At 44.5% G+C, this 21,961-nt stretch overlaps 1 protein-coding gene across 2 annotated transcripts in view; it reads right to left on the reverse strand.

Moving 5' to 3' along the window:
- Positions 1–4,972: 4,972 nt before the first annotated feature.
- Positions 4,973–21,961, reverse strand: part of appa (amyloid beta (A4) precursor protein a) — a 29,428-nt gene continuing 12,439 nt past the window's right edge. Inside the window, exons 2-17 of one of the 2 annotated variants that reach the window (XM_048267418.1) lie at positions 21,583–21,750; positions 21,202–21,331; positions 20,797–20,909; positions 20,120–20,310; positions 19,059–19,360; positions 16,991–17,158; positions 14,888–15,021; positions 14,339–14,413; positions 13,464–13,622; positions 11,921–12,049; positions 11,218–11,317; positions 9,587–9,799; positions 9,406–9,459; positions 8,857–8,945; positions 8,073–8,219; positions 4,973–7,861 (exon numbers count right to left, since the gene is read on the reverse strand). In XM_048267418.1, coding sequence (XP_048123375.1) covers positions 7,760–7,861; positions 8,073–8,219; positions 8,857–8,945; positions 9,406–9,459; positions 9,587–9,799; positions 11,218–11,317; positions 11,921–12,049; positions 13,464–13,622; positions 14,339–14,413; positions 14,888–15,021; positions 16,991–17,158; positions 19,059–19,360; positions 20,120–20,310; positions 20,797–20,909; positions 21,202–21,331; positions 21,583–21,750 — 2,274 coding nt within the window. In that variant the 3' untranslated portion in view covers positions 4,973–7,759. The remainder of the gene's footprint in view (positions 7,862–8,072; positions 8,220–8,856; positions 8,946–9,405; positions 9,460–9,586; positions 9,800–11,217; positions 11,318–11,920; positions 12,050–13,463; positions 13,623–14,338; positions 14,414–14,887; positions 15,022–16,990; positions 17,159–19,058; positions 19,361–20,119; positions 20,311–20,796; positions 20,910–21,201; positions 21,332–21,582; positions 21,751–21,961) is intronic. The other variant, XM_048267419.1, reaches the window with a different exon arrangement.

The following is a 21,961-nucleotide window of genomic DNA, read 5'->3' on the forward strand; positions in this document are numbered from 1 at the left end:
TTGTGATCTCGCCGCTGGAGCAAGATTGGTGTCGTGAAGCCTTGCGCACGCGCAGTTCGACCCAAAGACTGTGCCCGATGAGTGCCCATAAAACGTTGGTATATGGCCGCCGAGTGGAGGGACTTGCCTAAAAGGACTTTGACTGAAGCTAGCCAAGGGATAAGTGGAAGCGTAGTTCCATTCATGATGGTGATGATGAATATGATGATTATGATGCCTACCTGGCATCAACCCACCTTTTATGTGGTGGATCTGTGCTAGGGTGCTCACGGACACCTTATAGGGGAGAGAGGATGATGATGGACAAGCTCCAGCCATCCTGGTCCTGAGTAACACCTCTCACCCTTTCAATTAATACATTATTATTATTATTATTATTATTATTATTATTATTATTATTATATATCCTTCGTCTCTTTTTAGTCGGCGGTTATTTAGGCTATGGTTAGGCTATGTTATATGGTTATGGATTTTAGCAGGCACTTAAGCGAATTGAAAAATAAAACAATACAATAGTTAAACATGAACAGTAGCCTAGCTAAAACAGTTTTAAAAAGTTAGACAATAATAATGGCAATAATAACAATAATGTCAATGCAATATCAACGATCAACTACATGTACCGCATAGCGGTACAAAATATGACCGCCGCTCAGTCCTGTACATCCGTTCCGCGAAAATAAATCACACTTCAATTTGTCTCCATATTTTACTCCATCCCCCACTCTTGAAACTTTTGTGTATGCTTGTTTGGCATGCCTGAGTGTAAAATGCGGCTGCACAGAAAGTTGCCTACTGGTGCTGAAAAGGTGAATAGATTGTAGAATAGCCAAAGAAGATGTAGCATTGTTATAAAACATTTAAAATCTCTAAACAATCACAAGTAGGGCAGTTCATCCATTGCAACTGTATTGAAAGGTCACTTACACCTGTAGGCTACATTGTATTTGGGAAAAGCAAAAGGTATCAGCATAATGTTATTTATTTATTTATAAACAAAAACATCTCTGTCAGTTCCATGCCGTTTTCAACAGCTATCAAAACAAAGGTCATTTTGGATGGATGGATTTTTTTGTGAATGTTTCTTCTTCTACATAAGATTTTAGTCATCTTTAGTTCATATAATACTTTACTGTCAATGCACAAATTAAGTAACAGTAGTCTGAAACGAAATGCTGTTTTACATCTAACCAGTGGTGCAAATAACTGACATGTCCAAATGGGCCTGGATGAAATGCGTCGCTAGACTGTCACATTTTAACGGGCCAAAGTTGAAGAGCTGTTGTCCGTTATTCGTGCAAATATAGGCTGATTCATGTTCCCTTGCATTGTGTAACTGAGGTCCATGGCTAGTCTGGCTTTCACCAAACCAAGCTTAATCTTTTATGAAATCAAAAAATAAATAGCGGGCAGATCATGCTGGGTTCACCCAGCCTAGTCCATAGGCACCTGATATTGTTTAATTTTCCGATTGAGATATCCACGCTCTGGCTATTCTAAATGCAAAAATGCATCAGGGAGTTATGACAAAACTGTAACTAACAAACTAGATCCTAATAGAAAGCTGTTAGCTTCCCTAAGCTACAGGTAGGCTTATAAGGTAGGCTTATTTACAACATAAATTGTCAATAGGCTATGCAGGCGACACAAATAAAATCTCCTTTGGAAACCAATGGCTTACGCCTTACAGTATCAAGCGGACTTAAACTGCCATATCGTGGCGAAAAGTTGTAATAAAATTCACGTAGCTCCATGAGTAAAGGAAAGCGCGAATGAAGTAGCCACTTCTAAATGGGACCCACTACACAGTAGCTTAAGGTGTGTTGCTAAAGCAGCCATAATGAAATGAAGGTGTCATTGTTTGGATACTTCACACACACCTGCTTTTTAATTTCACAGACTACAACTACCAAGCTGGAATCAAAGCACATCGATTCCCCTCTCACACCCTGCACGCACCTAAAACAAAATAAACAGGCGTCTCAGTCTCACACATGTATAGGCAAAACTGTATCAGACCGGTGTAGGCTAACTTTGGTAAATCTTCCATTGCACAGAATGATTTTTGTAGCACGTGCAACAAATGACAGTCGAAAGATACAATTACAGTGCTGCTATCAATTTGCTTGGTATAAACCGCATTTATAGTTTTCTACAAATGCAATCAATCAAATTGGCCTCCATCACTCAACCAACGCTAACGCTATAACAGTAACATTACCTAGGTCCTTATTGATATTATAAGATTAACGTACCTGCAGTAAAAACCAAGCATGTCCGTTAAACATCCTCAGATTTATTTCGGCTTCAAGAAGAAATGGGAATTACATTTCATGTGAACATCGTCGTATCCTTATTAGACATTCTCTGCGGTAGCCTAATCTACAGTCCTTGTAGGAACCGTCCATTGTTTTTCCAACCCACTTTTAACTTCCATCAAAATTACGTCTCACTGCAACGATGCGCCATCTAGTGGACAAACGACTACTTATCGCCAATACTGGAAATGCAGCCATGATGATGATGATGATGATGAATATTTATTTTGGCTTTCTTTTAATCCTACTGAATTTGTAATTATGTATCGGCCGTTCTAATACCGATAGTATGTGGGTGCCTGTGTGTGTGTGCAGTTCTGAACATCTTAACTGAAGATAGGGGTGATTAAAGCAGAATAATATTGCATTTTCATTTTTTACCGGGGGGGTGCAAATCACAAATGGGTGATTATGGGCCAGGTTGATGTGGGCCCTTGAGACCAACATACCATAAAAGATGCCACGGTTTAGGTAGTTATTTAGGAAAAACTGCTTTTTTTGCGGTTCGGGGGGGAGTGGCCCCCGGGGACTAAACTAAATTTTTCCGTAAAAGTGTAGTGGGGCTACATACCCACCAAATTTCATGTGCCCCGGTGGTTCGGTGTCCCGGGTATCGTTGACCAAAAATTCAGGAAGTAGATGACAAAAAAAAAAAAAAAAAACTTTGACAATATAGGGATATGAAAATAACACACGTGTGTATGTGTGTGAACATACGTCTTTTATTTATTAAGCAGTGAGCGGGGGAGCAGTGAGGGGTTAGGTACCTTGCTCAAGGGCACTTCAGCTGAAGTGCCCTTGAGCAAGGCACCTAACGGTCGGGGTACGGTTGCGGTTACAAGTCCGAAGCGCTAACCATAGCCACGGCTGACCACAATTTAAGATTCTGATCCACTCATAGTCCAGCCAAGAGCTGGGAGTGCTGAGGGTTTAAATGCAAACAGATTGGTTAGACCCATATAGGTTGTATATTTTTCTGTTGTTCATAAATTCACTGGTTTATATTTTCAGATTGCATAACTTGAAGCAACAGCCCACAAAAGATTGGTATGAATTTTGATCAACCATGTGAAACCATAACACACAATATGGTTTGAATTGTGTTTTATGTGTTTTAATTAATGTGCTAATCATTACATAGTCACAGATTAAGGCCTCAGCTCTATAATGTGAACTGATGGACATGAAGGCAGAGGTCTTCCTTTTCATTCTCGCCATGGTCTTTTCTTCATCACTTAGGTCATATAGTTCCTCTGCACTCATATTGGTCTGTGTTTATATAATGCCCATATTTGATAGAGATTTTTAATATTAAACCTCAGAACATGTGGTTGTATAACATAATCCATGTGAAGATGGATTCTGGATCTCATTGTCTTCTCCGCATGCAGGCTTATGGACTTCATGGACTGGGTGGCTGAGCTGAGGGGAACACAGGTTGTGCCCCTGCCTCTCTACCCTCATAACCAGAAACCCTCCCACAAAAGAGGTGAGTGTATTCTCTTCGTATGTTTGATATTTAAATGCACAATTTTTGCGTGCTGACGTTGAACACACTGTCTTTGAAGTGACCTACATTGAGGGTATAAACATGTATGAAGTACATCTGGCAAGTTGACTTATGAGTTTTCACGCTACGGTTTGTGTTTCTTGTCCTCAGTTAGAGACAGCTGGAGGAATTTGCTGACCAAAAGCAGGCTTCAGTTAGGTTGCACTCGAGCATGTCATATTGGTTTCAATGGTGGCCTGAACATTCAGGAGGAACATTTTGTTGTCCATTTGAATCCCTTTTGCTGATCTGTGTCTACACAAAATGATTTAATTTTTTACTCTTTCATGATTTAAGTATTATTTATTCTTGTATTACAGTATATAACATATACAGCTATATCACTATACCCTGCATCTAACTCTTGACCCTTTTAGTAATGTTTTAGCAACGTTTTAATAACGTTTTAGCATGGTTTAGTCCTGCCATTGGACCTCTTTTTTTGGTTTTCTAACCAGATTCCTGAGGAACAAGGGGACTTGGCACCAGAACTGGACCCCAGAATGGCCTCAGTCAACCAAGACAGCTTCTACCTCTGAAGATCCCCAGCAGTGCCTTTGACTTCCTTCAGTCCTATGTGGATACCTCCACAAAACAAAACCCTTAATTTTATATTAAATCATGTTATTGACCCCAGGTCTGTTTATATATCATGTACCATTTTCTTTCAAACAATTCTACTGTTTTAATGCACTTTACATTATCTGTAAAACTCTTTATTTGTCTGTGTCGTTCCATACTGTAATTTGTAGTTAATCAGTTGTATAAATTGTACAATGTGAATTAAATTTCCTTACATAACAAAGTCATGTGAAACAAGAAAGGTTTGATTAATACTCCTTGTGCAGCAGTGGATTTTTAGATTACAGTACACGATGATCTAGGCCATTATCTTGCTGCAAGTATAGCTTGGGTGGGTCTTGTGATTTATCTTACTGCACCATGTCCTTCCCTTCTTCTACAATAGGGGGCAGAAGGGATCCAATTTTATACATTACTGGTGCAGCCCAAAAACCTTTATTATGTCTCCTTACTATTAAAATATTTGTACATGATGAGCAGAGTTATAACATAGAACTGAATTCACACACACCATGGGAGGGAATTTCTGTATGTACATTCAAAACTTTATTTATGGAATACAGTGTAGAAAGCTTTTTTCCCCCAGTCAAAGCAAATGTATTGTTTCTTGCACATACACAGAGAGAAAGTCACAGAGAGAAAGAAATAAAGAGAGAAACACCTGCTTTTTTTTAATCCGCTGCCTTCCACATCAACCCGCTGCACAGGAGGCCTCTTTCAGGAACACAGCAAACCAACCACACAGACACACACACACACACACACACACACTCGCTCACACACTCTACTGCCAACCTGCAGCATCTCTCCAGTGTCTAGCTACAGAACAACCCGAATGGAGGAGAGAGCGAGAGAGAGGACAGTCTCCACCATCCCCAGTTTCCCCTGACACCATTAAGAGCAGTCATCACTCCCATTCAATTTGGCCTCTGAGAGTCCACAGAGATATCACAGGGCCCTACCTACCAACCTACACCAGGATGGCTTCCTGCTAATGTCCTCGACGGGGAGTGGAGTTATCTCAACAGAACAAGGTGACTAAGGAGTGTAGTTTTCTAGGGGGTGGCGTGGGTGTCCAAGAGATTTGGATGGGCAGGGCTCCTATAGGTGTGAGTGGGATGGGGGTGGGGAAGCTTGGCTGAAGAATGCAAAGTTGAACGGCATCTCCAAGGAGAGAAAAAAACCCTATAAAAAACACATTCATTTGTTGTGTCTACACACCAGAGTATGACTTTCATTGTGGTCTGTTTTTTTGTTTTGTTTGCTTTTTTTGTCTGTTTGTTTTGGCTGCGTGTCTGCAGCAGCAGTTAAGACGTAAGCAACAGCACATTCTGCAGTTGGTGAAGGGAAGCTAGATGGGTGGGGGGGACGGGGGGAGTTTGGGGGGGTGGTGGGGTGGCTTGAAACAGAAGAGACTGTGGGGGGTGAATGCAAGACAGCAAAACAGAGGAAGGAGTGCAAGACATGCAGAGGAGGGAGAGGTGTCGCTGTTGACGAGCGCCAGGCTCTCTCGCCTGCCTCTCCCCCTCTTTCCCTTCCCTCTATCCTGCAGACTCCTCTAAGACATGCACCAAGTGCATCGCTGCACCCGTTTTTTGTTTTTTTTCTGTTAAGATATTGTGTTACAGCAGCCGAGAGACAGCAAGAGATAGAGAGGGGAGCTTCTTTCTGTGCTTTTGTGGAATAGTGATGAATCAGTGGAGGGACAGAAGAAGTATTCTACCAACTGAGAATGGAATTGGATGAGAAACGCTAACCTGACTGGAAAGAACATACATGCACGCACACATGCGCACACACACAAAGCGGACACACACACACACACACACACACACACACCCTCAAACCATACATCCAGGCATAAACATACATACATACAAACAAACAACCCGGAACCCTCCCCACCCCAAACCTTGGGCCCTGTGTAACCATTAAAAAACACACACGTGACCACATGAAATGAGTAGGAAGCAATTAAATACAGCCGCTTCAGAAAGCCACTAAATTAATCTCTGAATAAATGCATAGGATGCAAACACATTAAACTTAAACAAATACGCAAATGTACACAAACCGATTCAACTAGCCTCCCCTGTTAAGAAAGAGGAATACAGTGAAGTAAAAAAGAAAAAGGAAAGAAAAAACACAAAAAAAAAAAATCAAAATCAGCATGAGCACTGACCTAAAAAAAAATATATGTTTACATGATATCAAAGCAGAAAGCCAATTCTAATTTCTGTTTTCATGTCTCCATCTCCATTCAGTCACATGTTCACAAGAATATACTAGAAGATATACAACTCTGCTAAAATGACACGGTTTCTACGTGAGAAAGGACCCTTTCCGAACAGCAGATATATTTTTTTTATTTCTGTTTCAAATCTTGTTTTGTCTGTTTTTTTTTTTTAATTATTCCACCATGCACTAAATAAGTACAGCTAGTTGTCCTGATGACGTCAATACATTACACGTATTAAAAAAAAGAACCACAATTGACGTATTTTTCATTTCATTTTTTCCCCCACCATTTTTAGTTTTTTTTCTTCTTATTTTTCTGAAAAAGAAACCAGACTGCTGGATAACCCTAAAGCAAAGCTCTCATTTGTGAGCGCAACATTATTACATCCAATACAATCATCCACCACGTCTCAGGGTTATAGTTCACCTTAGCAACACAGCACTGCTGTCGTCAAAGTACAAGGAAGAGAGAGAGATTGAGTGAGAGAGAGTTAGAAAGAAAGAGAAGGATGGAGAGAGTATCAGAGAGGGAATGAGAGAGGAGAGCTGGCCTCACTGTAACCAACCCTCAGGTGTGATCTGGCTGCTGGTAGAGATGGGAGAGTGTTCACCCCCGATGGTAACATCAGTGCACTCCACCCACAGACCCAGGATCAGTTCTATCTGCCCCAAGTCTGATAGAAGACCAGCACGGGGAACACCAGCAGTTCTGATTCTAGAACACCTATTGGAGATTTACATTCCACGCTCTGCCTCAAGAAGGGGGCTGCTGAGCTATGTGGCCAGCCAATGGGAGGGGGAGACTAGAGGGCCAAAACCGCTCTTCCCAATCCAAATAAAGCTGGCAGGTCTGGTATTTTGACGTACATGGTCACTGACCAATCATGAAGGATCATGCTTATGTTAGTGGTAAATGCTGCAGGCTGCGTTGAATAAGGGAATGGGTCCTTCCTACACTGTCCAGAACTAGAGGGGGGGGGGGGGGTTGGAAGGAGGGACGGGGAGGTTTGAGGGAAGGAGGGGGGGTGGGTGGACTGGAGATATGGGGGTTGTAGAGGGTTGCAAGAGCCCCTTAGTTCTGCATCTGCTCAAAGAACTTGTAGGTGGGGTTCTCATAGCCGTTCTGTTGCATCTTGGTCAGGTGGCGTTCCTCTGGAGTGACTGCAGCGTCCACCTGGAAATGATGAAATGAATACCACCAAGTCAAGAAAGTTGGCCAGTCACAGGCACACAAAGTCATGCCCCTTTAATTTATGTGACAAACATATCACACAATAAGACAATCAGAGGCGACTAGTGTTTACTTCTTCAAACAAAACATTAAACTAAATAAGTAATATCACATGTTAACTCATTACAGTGTTCTCTCTCACACACACACACACCTCAATGACTCCATGATGGATGGAGGTGTACTGCTTCTTCCTCAGCATCACAAGGGTGATGACTATGATGGTCGCTATGACAACCCCTCCCACCATCAGACCAATGATGGCACCTTTGTTAGGACCAACATCCTCAGCAAAGAACACCTGAGGAGGAAAAGAATAAAAAAGTAAGAAAGAAAGAGAGATATAGAGGGGAGAAGGAGAAAGAGAGAGAGAAAAGAAAGAAAGAAAGAAAGAAAGAAAGAAAGAAAGAAAGAAAGAAAGAAAGAAAGAAAGAAAGAAAGAAAGAAAGAAAGAAAGAAAGAAAGAAAGAGAGAGCTGGGGGTATAATGAGAACACTGGAAAGCAGAACCATTGCCATCTCCGTGGACCTGTGTTGCCATGCCAACACGACCTTGTCAAAGAGTAACAAGGACAGCGCACAGCACGGTCTCCCTCTCCCTCCCTCCTCTCGCTCGCTCATCTAGTCACCAAAGATGTCTGAGGGTGAGCAGCTGTTTCTCTCCTTGAAGGTTTACCAATCAGCAGCATGCTGGCACCATGATATCGAGGCTAACCTACATAATTTACTAACTCCCACCATATTGTCATTAACACGTAACACTACACTTTAGCATTAGTAAATTACTTGCTACAATATGTATATTTTTTATTATTATTTATCATCATCATTTATTTCCTTTGTTTGTGTTTTCAGCCATTATAGACACATTTTAGTGATCTTGAAATCAGTAAGCTGTTTGGTGTGAAAGGTGATGGATGTTGACGTTTATTTGTTTACCAGTTTCTGGTGGTGGACATATCCAGCACTGTGCCTCTCCTCAGCCTCCATCTTAAGCTCAGGAATCTCTCCCAGCTTCAGCCCTGTGCCTGAGAGAGAGAGAGAGAGAGAGAGAGAGAGAGAGAGAGAGAGAGAGAGAGAGAGAGAGAGAGAGAGAGAGAGAGAGATGTTATTCAATTGCTGTAAGACGCCATGGATAGAAGTGTCTGCCAAATTAATTAATGTAAATCTAAAAAGAATTTTAATTAATATCCAATGAGGATCAGAAATGCCAATGGCTAAACTAGTAGAGTTTGCTAGGCTAAGCAAGTAGAGTGAAAGACAGAGAAGACAGACACTAGCAATGTCTTACTGATGTCTTACTTGACTGATCAAATCTAATAAGCATTTATTGTGGACATTCTCGTTTAAATGCTCTTGGTAGTATTTACATAAGTGGTAATATTTACATAAGACCCTACCACTCTCATCAATTATGAACTCCAATGAACTACGCCTGATTTGCTAGTCAAATGATCAAAAATGAACACACACACACAAAACACATACCTGGTCGTGTGGGAAGTCCTCTGTCTGGCATGGGACGGACGTCGACAGGTTCAACTGAAAAGTACACACAGATCAGTAGAGTTGAGGAATATAGACAATGAACAATACTCATGCTTGCATGGGTTTATTGTACTTAGTCCTGTATTTATGCTTATGTGTGTGTGTGTGTGTGTGTGTGTACCCTCGTTCAGTGTGTTGGCCTGGTTGAAGCTCTCGGGGTGGATGAAGCCCAGGCCGTCCAGCAGTCCTCCCTCCACCGGGGGCAGTGTCTCCTGGGGTGCCGTACTCTCGGGCAGGTCGGGCATCAGGGCGTCGTTGCCGTAACTGACACGCACGTCCGTCTGCAGCGAAGACAGCTGCACAGACATCTCCTGCTGCTCCCTCTGGAGAAGCTCTGAGAGAGAAAGAAAGGGAGAAAAAGAGAAAGAAAGAAAGAAAGAAAGAAAGAAAGAAGTAATCAAACCCCCTGTTTTCCTACTAAGGTAAGAGGACCTACTCTGTCCCATTTCCCACTCATTTTCATGTCCCCTTGGGATGAGACTGAGACAGACACACACACACACACACACACACACACACACACACACACACAACACACACACACACACACAACACACACACACACACACACACACAAAAAAGAGCTTCAATTATGTCGTGAACAGTCAACACCAAAAATGAAACATTAAACTGTAAATAAAACACTTGAAAGTCACAGAAATGAGCTTATTTATATCCACAGCACATATAGACTTCAGACCTAATGAAAGCCTAAACTACAGGAAAGCAGATAAGACAGTCTGCGGTTCCTCTGGTTACAGTGTGTCCCCTCTGTGCGTAGCATAACCTCCCAGCACTCTGGAACACAACAGTCTAAACGAGAGGGCAACATGGACCCAAGGGAACGAGAGGACTGAGAACTGAAACAGACAGAGCGTTTCTCCCTCGAGGATGAAGAAAGAGAGGGGGGGCAGAAGAGGAGGAGAGGAGCTAAAGAAAGGGGTGATGTCATCTCACTGGCGAACCGGAAAACGTTTGGGGGCACTTATTTTTTGGTCCTGGCTAAGGGCTGGCAGAGAGGTGGGAGATGCAGACTGTAGGGCAGTTACACAGATGGCACTGTGACGCACTCTCACTCACTCACTCACTCACACTCACACACACACACACACACACACACACACACACTCCCACCTACATTCCCTCCTGCCATGCTGATTTGTGCTCAATGCGTCATGCTAGGGCTTGTGTGTGTGTGTGTGTGTGTGTGTGTCTTTAGTTAAAAATGCGTCAGCCAAATGTAATGTAATGTGTGTGTATCATGCCTATGTTTTTGTATTGGTATGTGTGTGTTTGTGTATTTTTGCGTGGCTCCAAACAACAATGGCAAGACAATTCTGAAAAGTGTGCCTTGGTGTGACTCAGCAACTGATTTGCGGTTGAAAAAGCCTCCAGTTTCCTCGCCTCGAATGCTTCGCTCCCCTTGTCTGAGCTTGTCGACTGACCTTCTCCGCTTGAGAGCCCAACCCCAAACCAGCCCCCTTCAGGCAACTAGCAACTGGCTCAATGGAACTCCAACGTGTGAGTCACCACATGAGCACGGTTGGCTGACACACCATAAGCAGGACAGTACATTCAGGTTCTAATCACACTGACAGGGTGTGGAGGCTTTGTGGCAAAGTTTTGGCTTGTAACCGACAATTCATCATGATGTCAAAATCACAAAGTATATGAGACGACTTAATCTTAAGATAAGTAAGTGTGGGTGAGCGTGTGTCCGGGTGTGTGAGTGTACACATGTGAGCCACTCACCAACTTGGTCCTTGATTTCGTCAGCAACGCCAGGTACTTTGTAGAGCAGGCCCAGGGACTGGTTCATGCGCTCTTCAATCACACGCAGATGGGTCAACACCTAGGGTCAGAAGGTCATAAGGTCAGAAGAGGGGGCGGTCAAAAGTACTGCTGGGCACACAATCTTAGTGGGAAGCTACACCAGGCGCGTAACTGAAGCGTTCTGTTCGCATTGCGTCTGCTGCAACAATTAGCTTCCACTGTAATCAATGGAAGTAGTTACACCAGACGTGATAGCGGCATGTACGTTCGAAAAAAATAAACCATTCTTCTAAAATGGATTTTACACGTCACAAAGGCTGCAGTTACGCGCCTGGTGTAGCTTCCCTGTAAGCTACACTGGCATTAAGCTTTGCTGCCTACACTCTAGTTATTAAGCTACACGTGTACAAGTTAATGGTTAAAGCTGGGGACATGCTATTTGGTTCAATGGCCTTTTATTAACTATTTGTCCTCTATTAACTCTGAAGATGCAGAAGCATTGAATAAAATTAATCAGTAATGAAAGAATATTTGAATGTGTTTATGTTCCAGAAAACTTCTTGCTTTATTGGCTATTCCGTTGGTTTTCAGGTTTCCTTTTCCGTTTTTTTTTTTCCTTTTTCTGTTCAGCATTCAAAGTGTGTGTGTGTGTGTGTGTGCGTGCGTGTTTGCGTGTGTGTACCTGGGGGCGGATCTGAGCGGCCTTCTTTGGATCCACCATGCGGACGTGTTCAAAGTGTTTGAGCGTGTGCTGGCGATCCTTCTGCTCGGCACGCACATACTTCTTCAGCAGACTGAAAACATGACGTGGCTACAGAAACACACACACACACACACACACACACACACACACACACACGGAACGAGATAAAAGAAAAACAAAGAAAGAGGAAGGTAAAGAGAGAGCGAGAGAGAAAGAGAGAGGCAAAATAATTATTATATAGGCTACATACAAATCAGACAAAAACAACCACTCCCTACCTTGGCAGCAGTGTATGTGAACATTGCACGCCATGCCAACAAAGACAATCTGTGTCTCATTCTGAATTGAAACGGCAAATCACAGATCTAGTCTGTCTTTGTGCCGTAGCAGTTCTCATCCTCCTCGCTTTCCCAGAGCTAGGGCACTGGGACGCACTGGTGCGTGATGCGGTGGTGGTGACAGTCTGTGAGTGGTGTGGTGCGGACGTTAATGGGCCGATGGTAGAGGAAGAGTGCTGTTTACGCACGTGTGTGTGTGTGTGTGTGTGTGAGAGAGTGAATGTGCTCGTGTTTGATGAGGACAGGGGGAAACAAGAGGGAGAACACAACGCGTCTGTCCGAGAACAGAAAACAAACCATTGACGCTCTTTATCAGCAGTAGTCAGCTGTGTTTATACACACACACACACACACACACACACAGGGCTGTATGGGTGTGTGTGTGCGGGTATGCACTGTCAGTGATTTAATGCAATTACAGATGGTGTTTGTCTAGGCGCCTGTAACCGCACTCCACCCCATGGTGTTAGTCGCCACAAGGGACAGTGAATGGCCTTGTTTATCAGTACTGAACTAGTGTGTGTGTGTGTGTATTCTGTGGAGGCAGTAGGGTGTCTGACCCCTCAATGGCCTCCATGGAATGTGTGAGGATTGTGTTTGTCATGGTAGAGTGTAGCCTGGTCACTGTACAATGGTGGCCTTGGTTGAGTCAGTGTATGAAGGTACAGTACGTGTTGGTGTGTGCGTGTGTGTGTGCGTGTGTTGGTGTGCGTGTGTTGGTGTGCGTGTGCGGCGTGACTCCCTGTGGAGTGTAATCCTCTGCTCTGCTGAACTGAGTGTGTGTGCTGTTATTTGATTATTTTGCTATGAAAATGAAACACTACACAGGGGAGGGAGACAGTTCTGAGACATACAGACAGACAGCAATGTGGCAGTCAAACTGTCATCTGAGTAACATTACTGTGTAATCTGTATGGAGACTCATGTGCATTCAACTCTGAAATCGGTGAGTGCAAAAGAGCACGTGTGCTCCTAAGAGGTTAGCCATGCATTATGCAGTGACAAAGCTGACCATATGTTTATGTGTATGCAATCCCTTTTTCTGTTCTCCTGTGAGTGTGCATGGGTGTGTAGTCATGAGTATACCTAATGCACTTAGGCTACATACTTGTATATATAACTCTGTGTCGGTGTGAGTGTGTGTGTCAGTGTGTGTGTGTGTGTGGTGTGTGTGTGTGTCGTACCCTGGGGGGCCCAGCCTGCAGGGCAGTGAGGTAGCTCTCGAGGGCCATGCGGCGGCGGTCGTTGAGCAGCGCCTCCACTCGGGCCATGTGCGTCTCCACCAGCTGCTGACGCTCGCGCGCCGCCTCCTGCTCCAGGGCCTCCACCATCTCCTGGTAGTGCTGCAGCAGCAGCAGCAGGAGAAGGAGGAGGAGGAGGATGTGGATGAGAAGGAGGAGGAAGGGGAGGTGGAGGAGGAGAGAGAATGTATAGAAAGAGAAAGAAGATAGGTAGAATGAGGAAGTTGAGAAGAGGAGGAGGACAAGGGGAGGAGAAGGAATAGAGGGAATAAAAGGAGGTGAAGGAATGGATGGAAAGAGTGGGAGTAGGAGGAAGAGGAGAGGAAGAGGGAGGGGAGGAGAAGCAGAATTAAGAGAGAATGGAGAGAATGAGTGAGTGAGAAAGGAAAAGAGAGAGTGCGGGGTGGGGAGAGATTAAGGCAGAGTGGTGAGTGGAGGAAGAGAGAAAATGGGAGAGAGAGAGTGTGTCACAAAGAAGGATGAACAGAGGGGATGAAATGAGAGAGATGTTGGAGAGAGAGCGGGGAACAGAATAAATAAGATTGTGTTCCTAGTCAGTGGAGACTAAGCTGCTCCTATTTCCTAATTACTACACTTCCCACTAAGCTAAATGTGTGTCTGCACAAGGGGCTTTCAATTAGGCTTTTAGCTAGACTTCAGCGGTGTTTAATTAAAGTCATTACTGTTTATGAGTGGCTGCAAAATGTTGTCTATACCTTCCATAATAATGCAGAAAGACTGTTTTTGAGCTATAAACAAACTGAAATAAACATGGGTTTCCACATTTGTGTTTGTTTGTGTGTGTGTGTGAGTCTAACCTGGATCACAGCCTTCTTGTCTGCACGTGGGAGACTCTTAGCTTGTCTCTCTGCCTCTTCCCACTCCCTCATAACCTACACACATAAACACACACACAATCACGATTAGTGACAATTACATTTACTGACTGAGATGTGACTGTCTCCCTGTCTATGTCGATCCCATGTCTTTGTCCCAGATGTAATAATGTGAATGTTTGACAGAATAATGAGGAGGAGAAAATATAATGAGACTTGTATTAAAAACATGCCACTGCTATTTTTACCTCCCCCACTTTCCCACCAGGGACCTGGGGACACTGAATTTAATCTCACATTATTAAAGTCTTCTCTCGTCACCCACTCCATCTAGCTCTCTCTCCCTCTCTCTCCCCCTCCCTATCCCTCTCTCCCTCCCTCCTTCCATTTCTCTCTCCCCTTTTCCTTTTTTTCCTCCTCTCCTCCACTGTTCGGTCCTCTTTTAATCAGACTAGTTCTGCCTGATACCCACTCTCTAATCCCCCTCTCCCTCTCCCTCCCTCTCGCTCCCCTTCTCCTCGCCTTGCTCACCTGGCTCATCTTCTCCCTGTGTTTGGCCTCCAGGCTCTCTTTGGCCTTCTGGAAGTGAGCGTGTTCATTCTCATCTCCGGGCAGCTCCAGGTAATGGTCCACAGCGTCGGGGGTGGCGGGGGTGGGAGTGGGCACTGCAGAGGACCGATAGAAGGACCGAGATGGAGAGAGACAGAGAGATGGGGTGGAGAGAAACACTCTGTTAATCACTGCGCTCTGTGTTAAGAGTTAGACCCATCACCCGTGAGAACATTTCAGGCGGTGTGTTAGCAGGCACGTTAGCGGAGTGATCAAGCCAGACAACTACAAGGTGAGGGCAGAGCTCCGCGTTTGAGCGCCAGGCCCAAACGTCAGCAAAACAGACGTCACTGCGGCTTCAAACAGCAGAGGGGACAAACAAGTGAAACAGGAGTAGACCACCGGATGTGGAGAGGAGACTGGCTGGATGCCACTGCGTGTTGCTGTTTGTGTGTGGGAGGGAGAATACACAGCAGACATCGCAAGAGGAAAAAGAATCAATAGGAAATGGATAGAAAAGAGTGTTTGAGAGATTCTATACATGTGAGAGAGAGAGAGAGAGAGAGAGAGAGAGAAACAATATTGAGATATAAGAGTGTGTGTGTGTGTGTGTGTGTATGTGTGTATGCGTGTGTATGTGTGCGTGTGTATGTGTATGTGTGCTTGTATATTTGGGTTATATAAGGCCTGCGGTGAGTTTTGTGGTGGTGGCGCTCTCATCAGTGGAAACTCCTGCAGGCTCGCGCCGCAGTGCACTGCCTTCGTGACAGCTCATTAAAGAGCGCCATTAGAGATATGACATCATTAAACACAGAGGTGTGTGTGCGCGTGTGTGTGTGTGTGTGTGTGAAATTCAAGTTAATGCACTGTTAAGCTTGGTTGCAAAGTTTGTGTGTGTGTGTGTGTGTGTGTGTGGCTGAACTATCTACTGTAGATTTGCCAGTTAAGATAAGATAATATTATTAAGACAAATATACCAAGTTTGTGTGTGTTAGTGTGTGTGTGTTTGCCTCCATCATGTGAAGCAGGTTTGCTCATATGGTACCATATGACTCAACTGCCCACTTCTGAAAGCACAACAGGAGCATTCACCAAGACTTGGCACAAATCTGTACTTGTTTGTGCAGGAGTGTGTGTCTGCATGTGTGTGACTATACGTGTGTGTGTTTAAATGAGGGAAAGTGTGTGTGTGTTTAAATGAGGGAAAGTGTGTGTGTGTGTGTGTGTGTGTGTGCGCATGCGCACGTGTTGGTGTTTGTGTGTGTGTTGGTGTGTGTGTAGGCTCTACATGTTTAAGCTTTGATAGGAGCACAGTGGCTTAGAGAAAGGGTTTATTTGAGAAAAGCAGCATTTCGCATGAGAGTCATGCTCAACTGAGCAGAAAACGCACACGGAAACACTCCGCACTCTCAAAGCCAGGGGAGCGAAGAGAGCAGAGAAAAGAGGAAGAGGAAGAGAGGGAGGAGGAGGGAGAGAGAGAGGAAGAGAGAGAGAGGAAGAGGGAGAGGAAGAGGGAGAGAGGAAGAGGGAGAAGAGGAAGAGAGGGAGGAAGAGGAAGAGAGGGAGGAAGAGAGAGGGGAAGAGAGATGAGAGGGAGAGGGAGAGAGAGAGAGAGAGAGAGAGAGAGAGAGAGAGAGAGAGAGAGAGAGAGGGAAGAGGGAGAGAGAGAGAGCTGCAAGAACATGGGAATCGCTTCACTTCACACCAACACACTATATAGGCAGTCAAAGTAGGAGCAGTCATGCCTGTTGAAAGCCTGGAAAAATCACTAAGACATAAGGTGAGGAGGAAAGTGCACAGACATTTCTGGGTTAAGATTTGTGAGGAGGAACGTGAGTGCACACACACACACACACACACACACACACACGAGAATCTAGGCATACTAAAACAACATTAGAAAGCCTGTGTGAGAAAACCAGGTTAACGGTGGTGGTGGTTAACGTCAGACTGCCAGTGGTTATATTAGACACCCAGTGCTCAGAACGGAGAGAAGGTGGCGGCGGCTTTTAGACGGCTGCTAGCGACCCCAACACACACGCAGGTCGCCGGACGGCCCCCTGGACATCTGCGGGGGCCACTTACTCAGACTGCTGCAGACGGACAGGCAGTACTCCTCCGACTCAAAGTTGTTGCGGTTGCCGCCGCAGCCGCCGTAGATGAAGGGGGCGCAGCGGCCCTCCTCGCCCACAAAATACCAGCGGGGCAGCATGGCCCGGCACGGGCCCGTCTCTGCTTGGGACAGGCACACCTCTACAGAGCGCACCACGCAGAAGCGCAGTCACACACACACACACACACACACACACCAAAATGATAAGGACGATAATGCACAAACACACACATGCACGCACACACATGTATTCAAATGTAGAATGAATGAGGTTCATACGCATGCATAATAGGGCTGTCACTTTACGTTCAAAAATCGATTGCACATACGATTGGACAAAACAAGTTTCGAAATCTAAAATAGGGAATCGATTTTAACCAAATATGTACACTATTAATTTTAAACGAATTAAACAAATGAAAAAGAGGGAACAAAATTCACAAACAAGAATATAAGAATATAAAAGAATTCCGAAGTGCAGTAAGCATTGCGAAAGCTAAAAAGAAAATTCCCACCAATTTTACGCACCGGAAACAGCTGTTTAAATCAGCTGCTGTGCTGCTTCTGTTTTGCCAAAAGATGGAGGACAACGCGATCAACCTGTGCGGCATGAAGAGACGAGAGATAGGCCCTAATAACTTGAGGAGTTTGATGTGGAAGTACTTTGGATTTTTGGTATATCAAACTACGGAGTAGAACAAAGCTGTAGGCTATGCAAACTGTGCAATCGAGTTCTACGTAGGCAAAATTTGTTTGACCTTTCTAATCGTAAACACAGACACAGTTACGTTGAAGCCTGCAGTCATGTTTGTCACTGATGTAATGGCAGTCCACTCGGCTTATTGTTTTTCGAGAATGTTGCATTCCTGTTTGCTATTGTGCACGAAATTTCACGCCAATAAATCAGAAATATTGCTGGTTTGCGTCTACAAGCGCCCTCTTTACGTTCGTCCTAATGCCTGTTAGTTGTTTGTGGATTGGCCTATATTTGCCATTGAAAATGGAAACGTCTTTAGACATAAAAATATCGATTTTACAATCGATTCAATGAACACTTATGTCTCAAAAATCGAACAGAATTTTTTCACAAAAGTGACAGCCCTAATGCATAATAATTAGGGCTGTCAAAATAACTAATTAATTTTGATTAATTTGAGAAAAAATAACTGATTAAAAAAATGAGTGCAGATTAATCAATTCCGTATGACCTTTGACCCCGAGCCGTTCTAGTCAGTAAAAATTAGACTGTAAAATGAAGGAGAGAGAAGAAAATGTGCTGCCTGGATCATTGATTGGAACATATACTTTAAAAAAACGGCCTGATGGTGTTGATAAAAAATAAAGTGTTGAAAATAAAGTCCTCTGCAATGTCTGCAGCATCGGAGTTCATCAACTCTATAGTCGCACATCAATGCAAAGAAATAAGTGCTGACATTGAGGGGAGTGTTCATTTATTTTCATTGTGTCCCCAAGGTTATATCTGTGGCCTGAAACGCCTTGTATGTGAAAAAAAACTTCTTCCCGAAGCACTTTATTTTTAATTTATTTGAATTTGAAGCACTTTGAATTCATTTCCTCAGCATATTATGTCATATCATAGATTATTATGGCAATTATTTGAACAGTGAAAATAATAATGAAAGAGTTTTTGAACTTGATTGATGCTGATTATTCAATGATTCATTTGAATTTAAATATTTAAACAGCAAAAAATATATATGCGATTAATTAAATCACAGAGTATGTAATTAATTAGATTTTTTTTTTTAATTGATTGACAGCCCTAATAATAATAATAATAATAATAATAATAATAATTAAAAAAAGCTAAACGTAACCACACCCAAAAATGTATGCGTGTCAGAAAATACAATATCAGCAAAGCACTCATGGGACGTCGGGGAGCTGAACACTGTGGAGTAGTCCTGCCCAGTGAACCTTAACCAGGGTAGAACTCAGTCATATTCACCTCAAACAAAAAGATACTGCAGCAAAGGCACTGGGATTTAGTGGACACGGGGCCTTGACTCTTTCACTCACCTTTGACCACTTCCTCCACAGATTCGGTGGTGGTGGTTGTGGTGGTCGTCATGGCAACGCTGGTGGTGGGCTCACTGTCGTCGGCAATATCCTCGTCGTCATCCTCCTCGTCGTCCTCCTCGTCCTCCTGGCCGTCGCCGTCCTGGTCGTTGTCCTCGGCGGCCTCCTCCTGGTCGTACTCCTCATACTCCTCGAAGACGGCAGGCCGGCTCTCCTCCTGCTCCTGCTTGGGCTCGGGTTCTGGTTCTGGTTCCGGCTCGGGTTCTGGTTCTACTACAGGCTCTACAGCCTCTTTGACCATGCTGCAGACAAAGAGAAGAGGAGAGAGAGAGTGAGAGAGAGAAAAGAGAGGGAAAGGGGAGGTGTGAAGCGAGAGAGGGAAAGAGCAGAGAGGAGAGAGAGGAGATTGAGAAAAGGAGAGAGTGTCTGTGTCTGGTACCTCTGTGTCAATACAGGCAAGTCTCTGCCATACATGTACATTTTGAGAGCAGTTAACATTGTGATGTAGCCTACACGAAGAACTCAGGAGATTTAAGAGATTTAAAGTAATACTGCAATAACTTAATAAGGTAACACTGCAGTCCTTCATTACTGCAGTGTGTCAATTTCCCAATCCACATCTGTCTAACCTTAATCCTGGCTTCTATACGGAAATACATTTCCGTCCGACGCTATGAGTAAGAGGAGCCCATCTCCACATTCTAAAACCTCTGAATCACAGAGCAATATCCTCAGCCCCCTAAGCCTAGTACATCCGTCCAGGGGATAGGAACTCCAGATTAGAACCTGATGTACTTGGTGACTAAATGGGGACTGTTCATCATCATAAAATGGGTGGTGATACATGATTTGGTGTGTGTGTGCGTGTGTGTAAGTAAGTCTGTGAGTGGCTGTATTGGTTTGCTGAATGATCTGAAAGCAGAGAGGAAATATATCACCAAAACCTAGATAAGTGTGCATATTTGCATCTGTTGGAATGTTTGTGTGCATGCGTGCGAGTGTGTCACACGTTAATGATTACCTTTTTCTGTATACGGACACATATGGGTGTGTGTGTGTACCTGTTGTCGGTGTAATCAGTCTCGGCTCCTCCCCACCAGACGTCTGAGTCGTCCACCTCCAGCTCAGCACTGTCCGCTTCCTGCTCCGCCTCGCTGGGGCAGCAGACGAACTCCACGCCACGGAAACGGTCAATGCCGCACGGCAACAGCATCCCGTAGTCATGGAGATTCATGGTGCGGTCCCCGCAAGACTGAGATGAGAAGTGTGTGTGTGTGTGTGTGTGTGTGTGTGTGTGTGTGTGTGGGGGGCAGAAGTAGAATTAATGTATAAATCAGCTCATACAAACTCATTTAGGCGCGCAGTAAGAACATGATATTCCACTGAAGCGTAAATGTTCTGTGACAGTAATACGCAACCACACACACAAATAAGGGCATTAAAGAAAACAGGACGCTGCTGTGCTCAATGGATTTGATTATCTCTCTTCCAGAGTCTCCTGCAGGCCAACATGACATGCAGTTGATGTGATATAAAGAGATTGTGAATGCCTGTGGCAGAATGCATTTAATCATTATGTCAAGAGTGGTAAATACACAGCCGCTAATGCATGAGTCGGCCTCTTTAGGCAGGACTCACAGGAAGCTTGCTGCCAGTGTGTGTGTTTGTGTGTGTGTGTGTGTGTGTGTGTGTGTGTGCCCGTGTGTGTGTGTGTACTTGTGTTTGTGTATATACGCACCTCTTTAGCCACGGTGTGCCAGTGCAGGTGGCTCTCGCACATGTCCATGCGCTCCTGGTGCAGGAACTTGCACATGTCGGGAACCAGCAGGGCATCGCTCACAAACTCTCCAACTATCACACGCACGCAAACAGAGATGGGGGTGTTAATCCATCAACAGTTCGACAAGGCACATTAAAAGTACATTAACTGTGTTAATGAATGTGCAAATCTCACAGGCACACACATCAAGAGATGTGCACCCATCCACACCCACACACACACACAGACAGACACACAGACAGACACACAGACAGACACACACGGTCGCACTTGAGACGAGCCTGTCTCATGATGAAGGAGGCACAGCCTGAAGCAAACACTTCAGAAGTCTACACACACACACACACACACACACACACACACCTAGGCAGCGGTAGGGCACCACAATGTGCACGTGACTGCGGCACTGCTTGCGGCCCTTCTTGCACCAGTTGGGAATGCTGACAGGCTGGTTGGCCTCCACCACATTTGTGATCTGCAGCTCAGGGTAAACCTGTGAGAAAACACACACACACACACACACACACACACTTAAGTATTCCTATTTTTGTGTGTTCATCTTATGCCCTCTGAATGTCTTACCACTTACACCATTTCTTATCACTTCTTATCATTTCCATTTCCAAACACGATCATTTGCCCATTTGTTCCACCTCCCTTTCTTCCGTTCATTGTTCCCCCACTCCTCCCTCTTCCTCTTCATCCCTCCATCCCTCCCTCCCTCCCTCTCTGTCCCTCCCTTACCTCTTGGCAGTACTGCAGGATGCCCTCCTTGGTGCCAATGCAGCTCTTGGTTCCACTGGGGTCGGGCTCCCACTTGCCCGTCTGCACGTTGATGTGCACGTTCAGCTTCCCGCAGAACATGGCGACCTGCGGTTCCGCCAGGAGACCGCCGCCCTCGTCCGACGGCACCTAGAGAAGGGGAGAAAGAGAGAGAGAGAGAGAGAGAGAGAGAGAGAGAGAGGGGGGAAGGGGGAGAGAAGGAGGGGATGGAAAAAGGAGAGAGAGAGAGAGAGAGAGAGAGAGAGAGAGAGAGAGAGAGAGAGAGAGAGAGTGTTAGTCCTCTGCCCAAATTTTTATCTCATGACTTCCCATAGACTCAGTGATCAATCAAACAAACAAA

Source organism: Alosa alosa, chromosome 17 (assembly GCF_017589495.1).
Source record: "Alosa alosa isolate M-15738 ecotype Scorff River chromosome 17, AALO_Geno_1.1, whole genome shotgun sequence".
NCBI classification, from domain to species: domain Eukaryota; kingdom Metazoa; phylum Chordata; class Actinopteri; order Clupeiformes; family Clupeidae; genus Alosa; species Alosa alosa.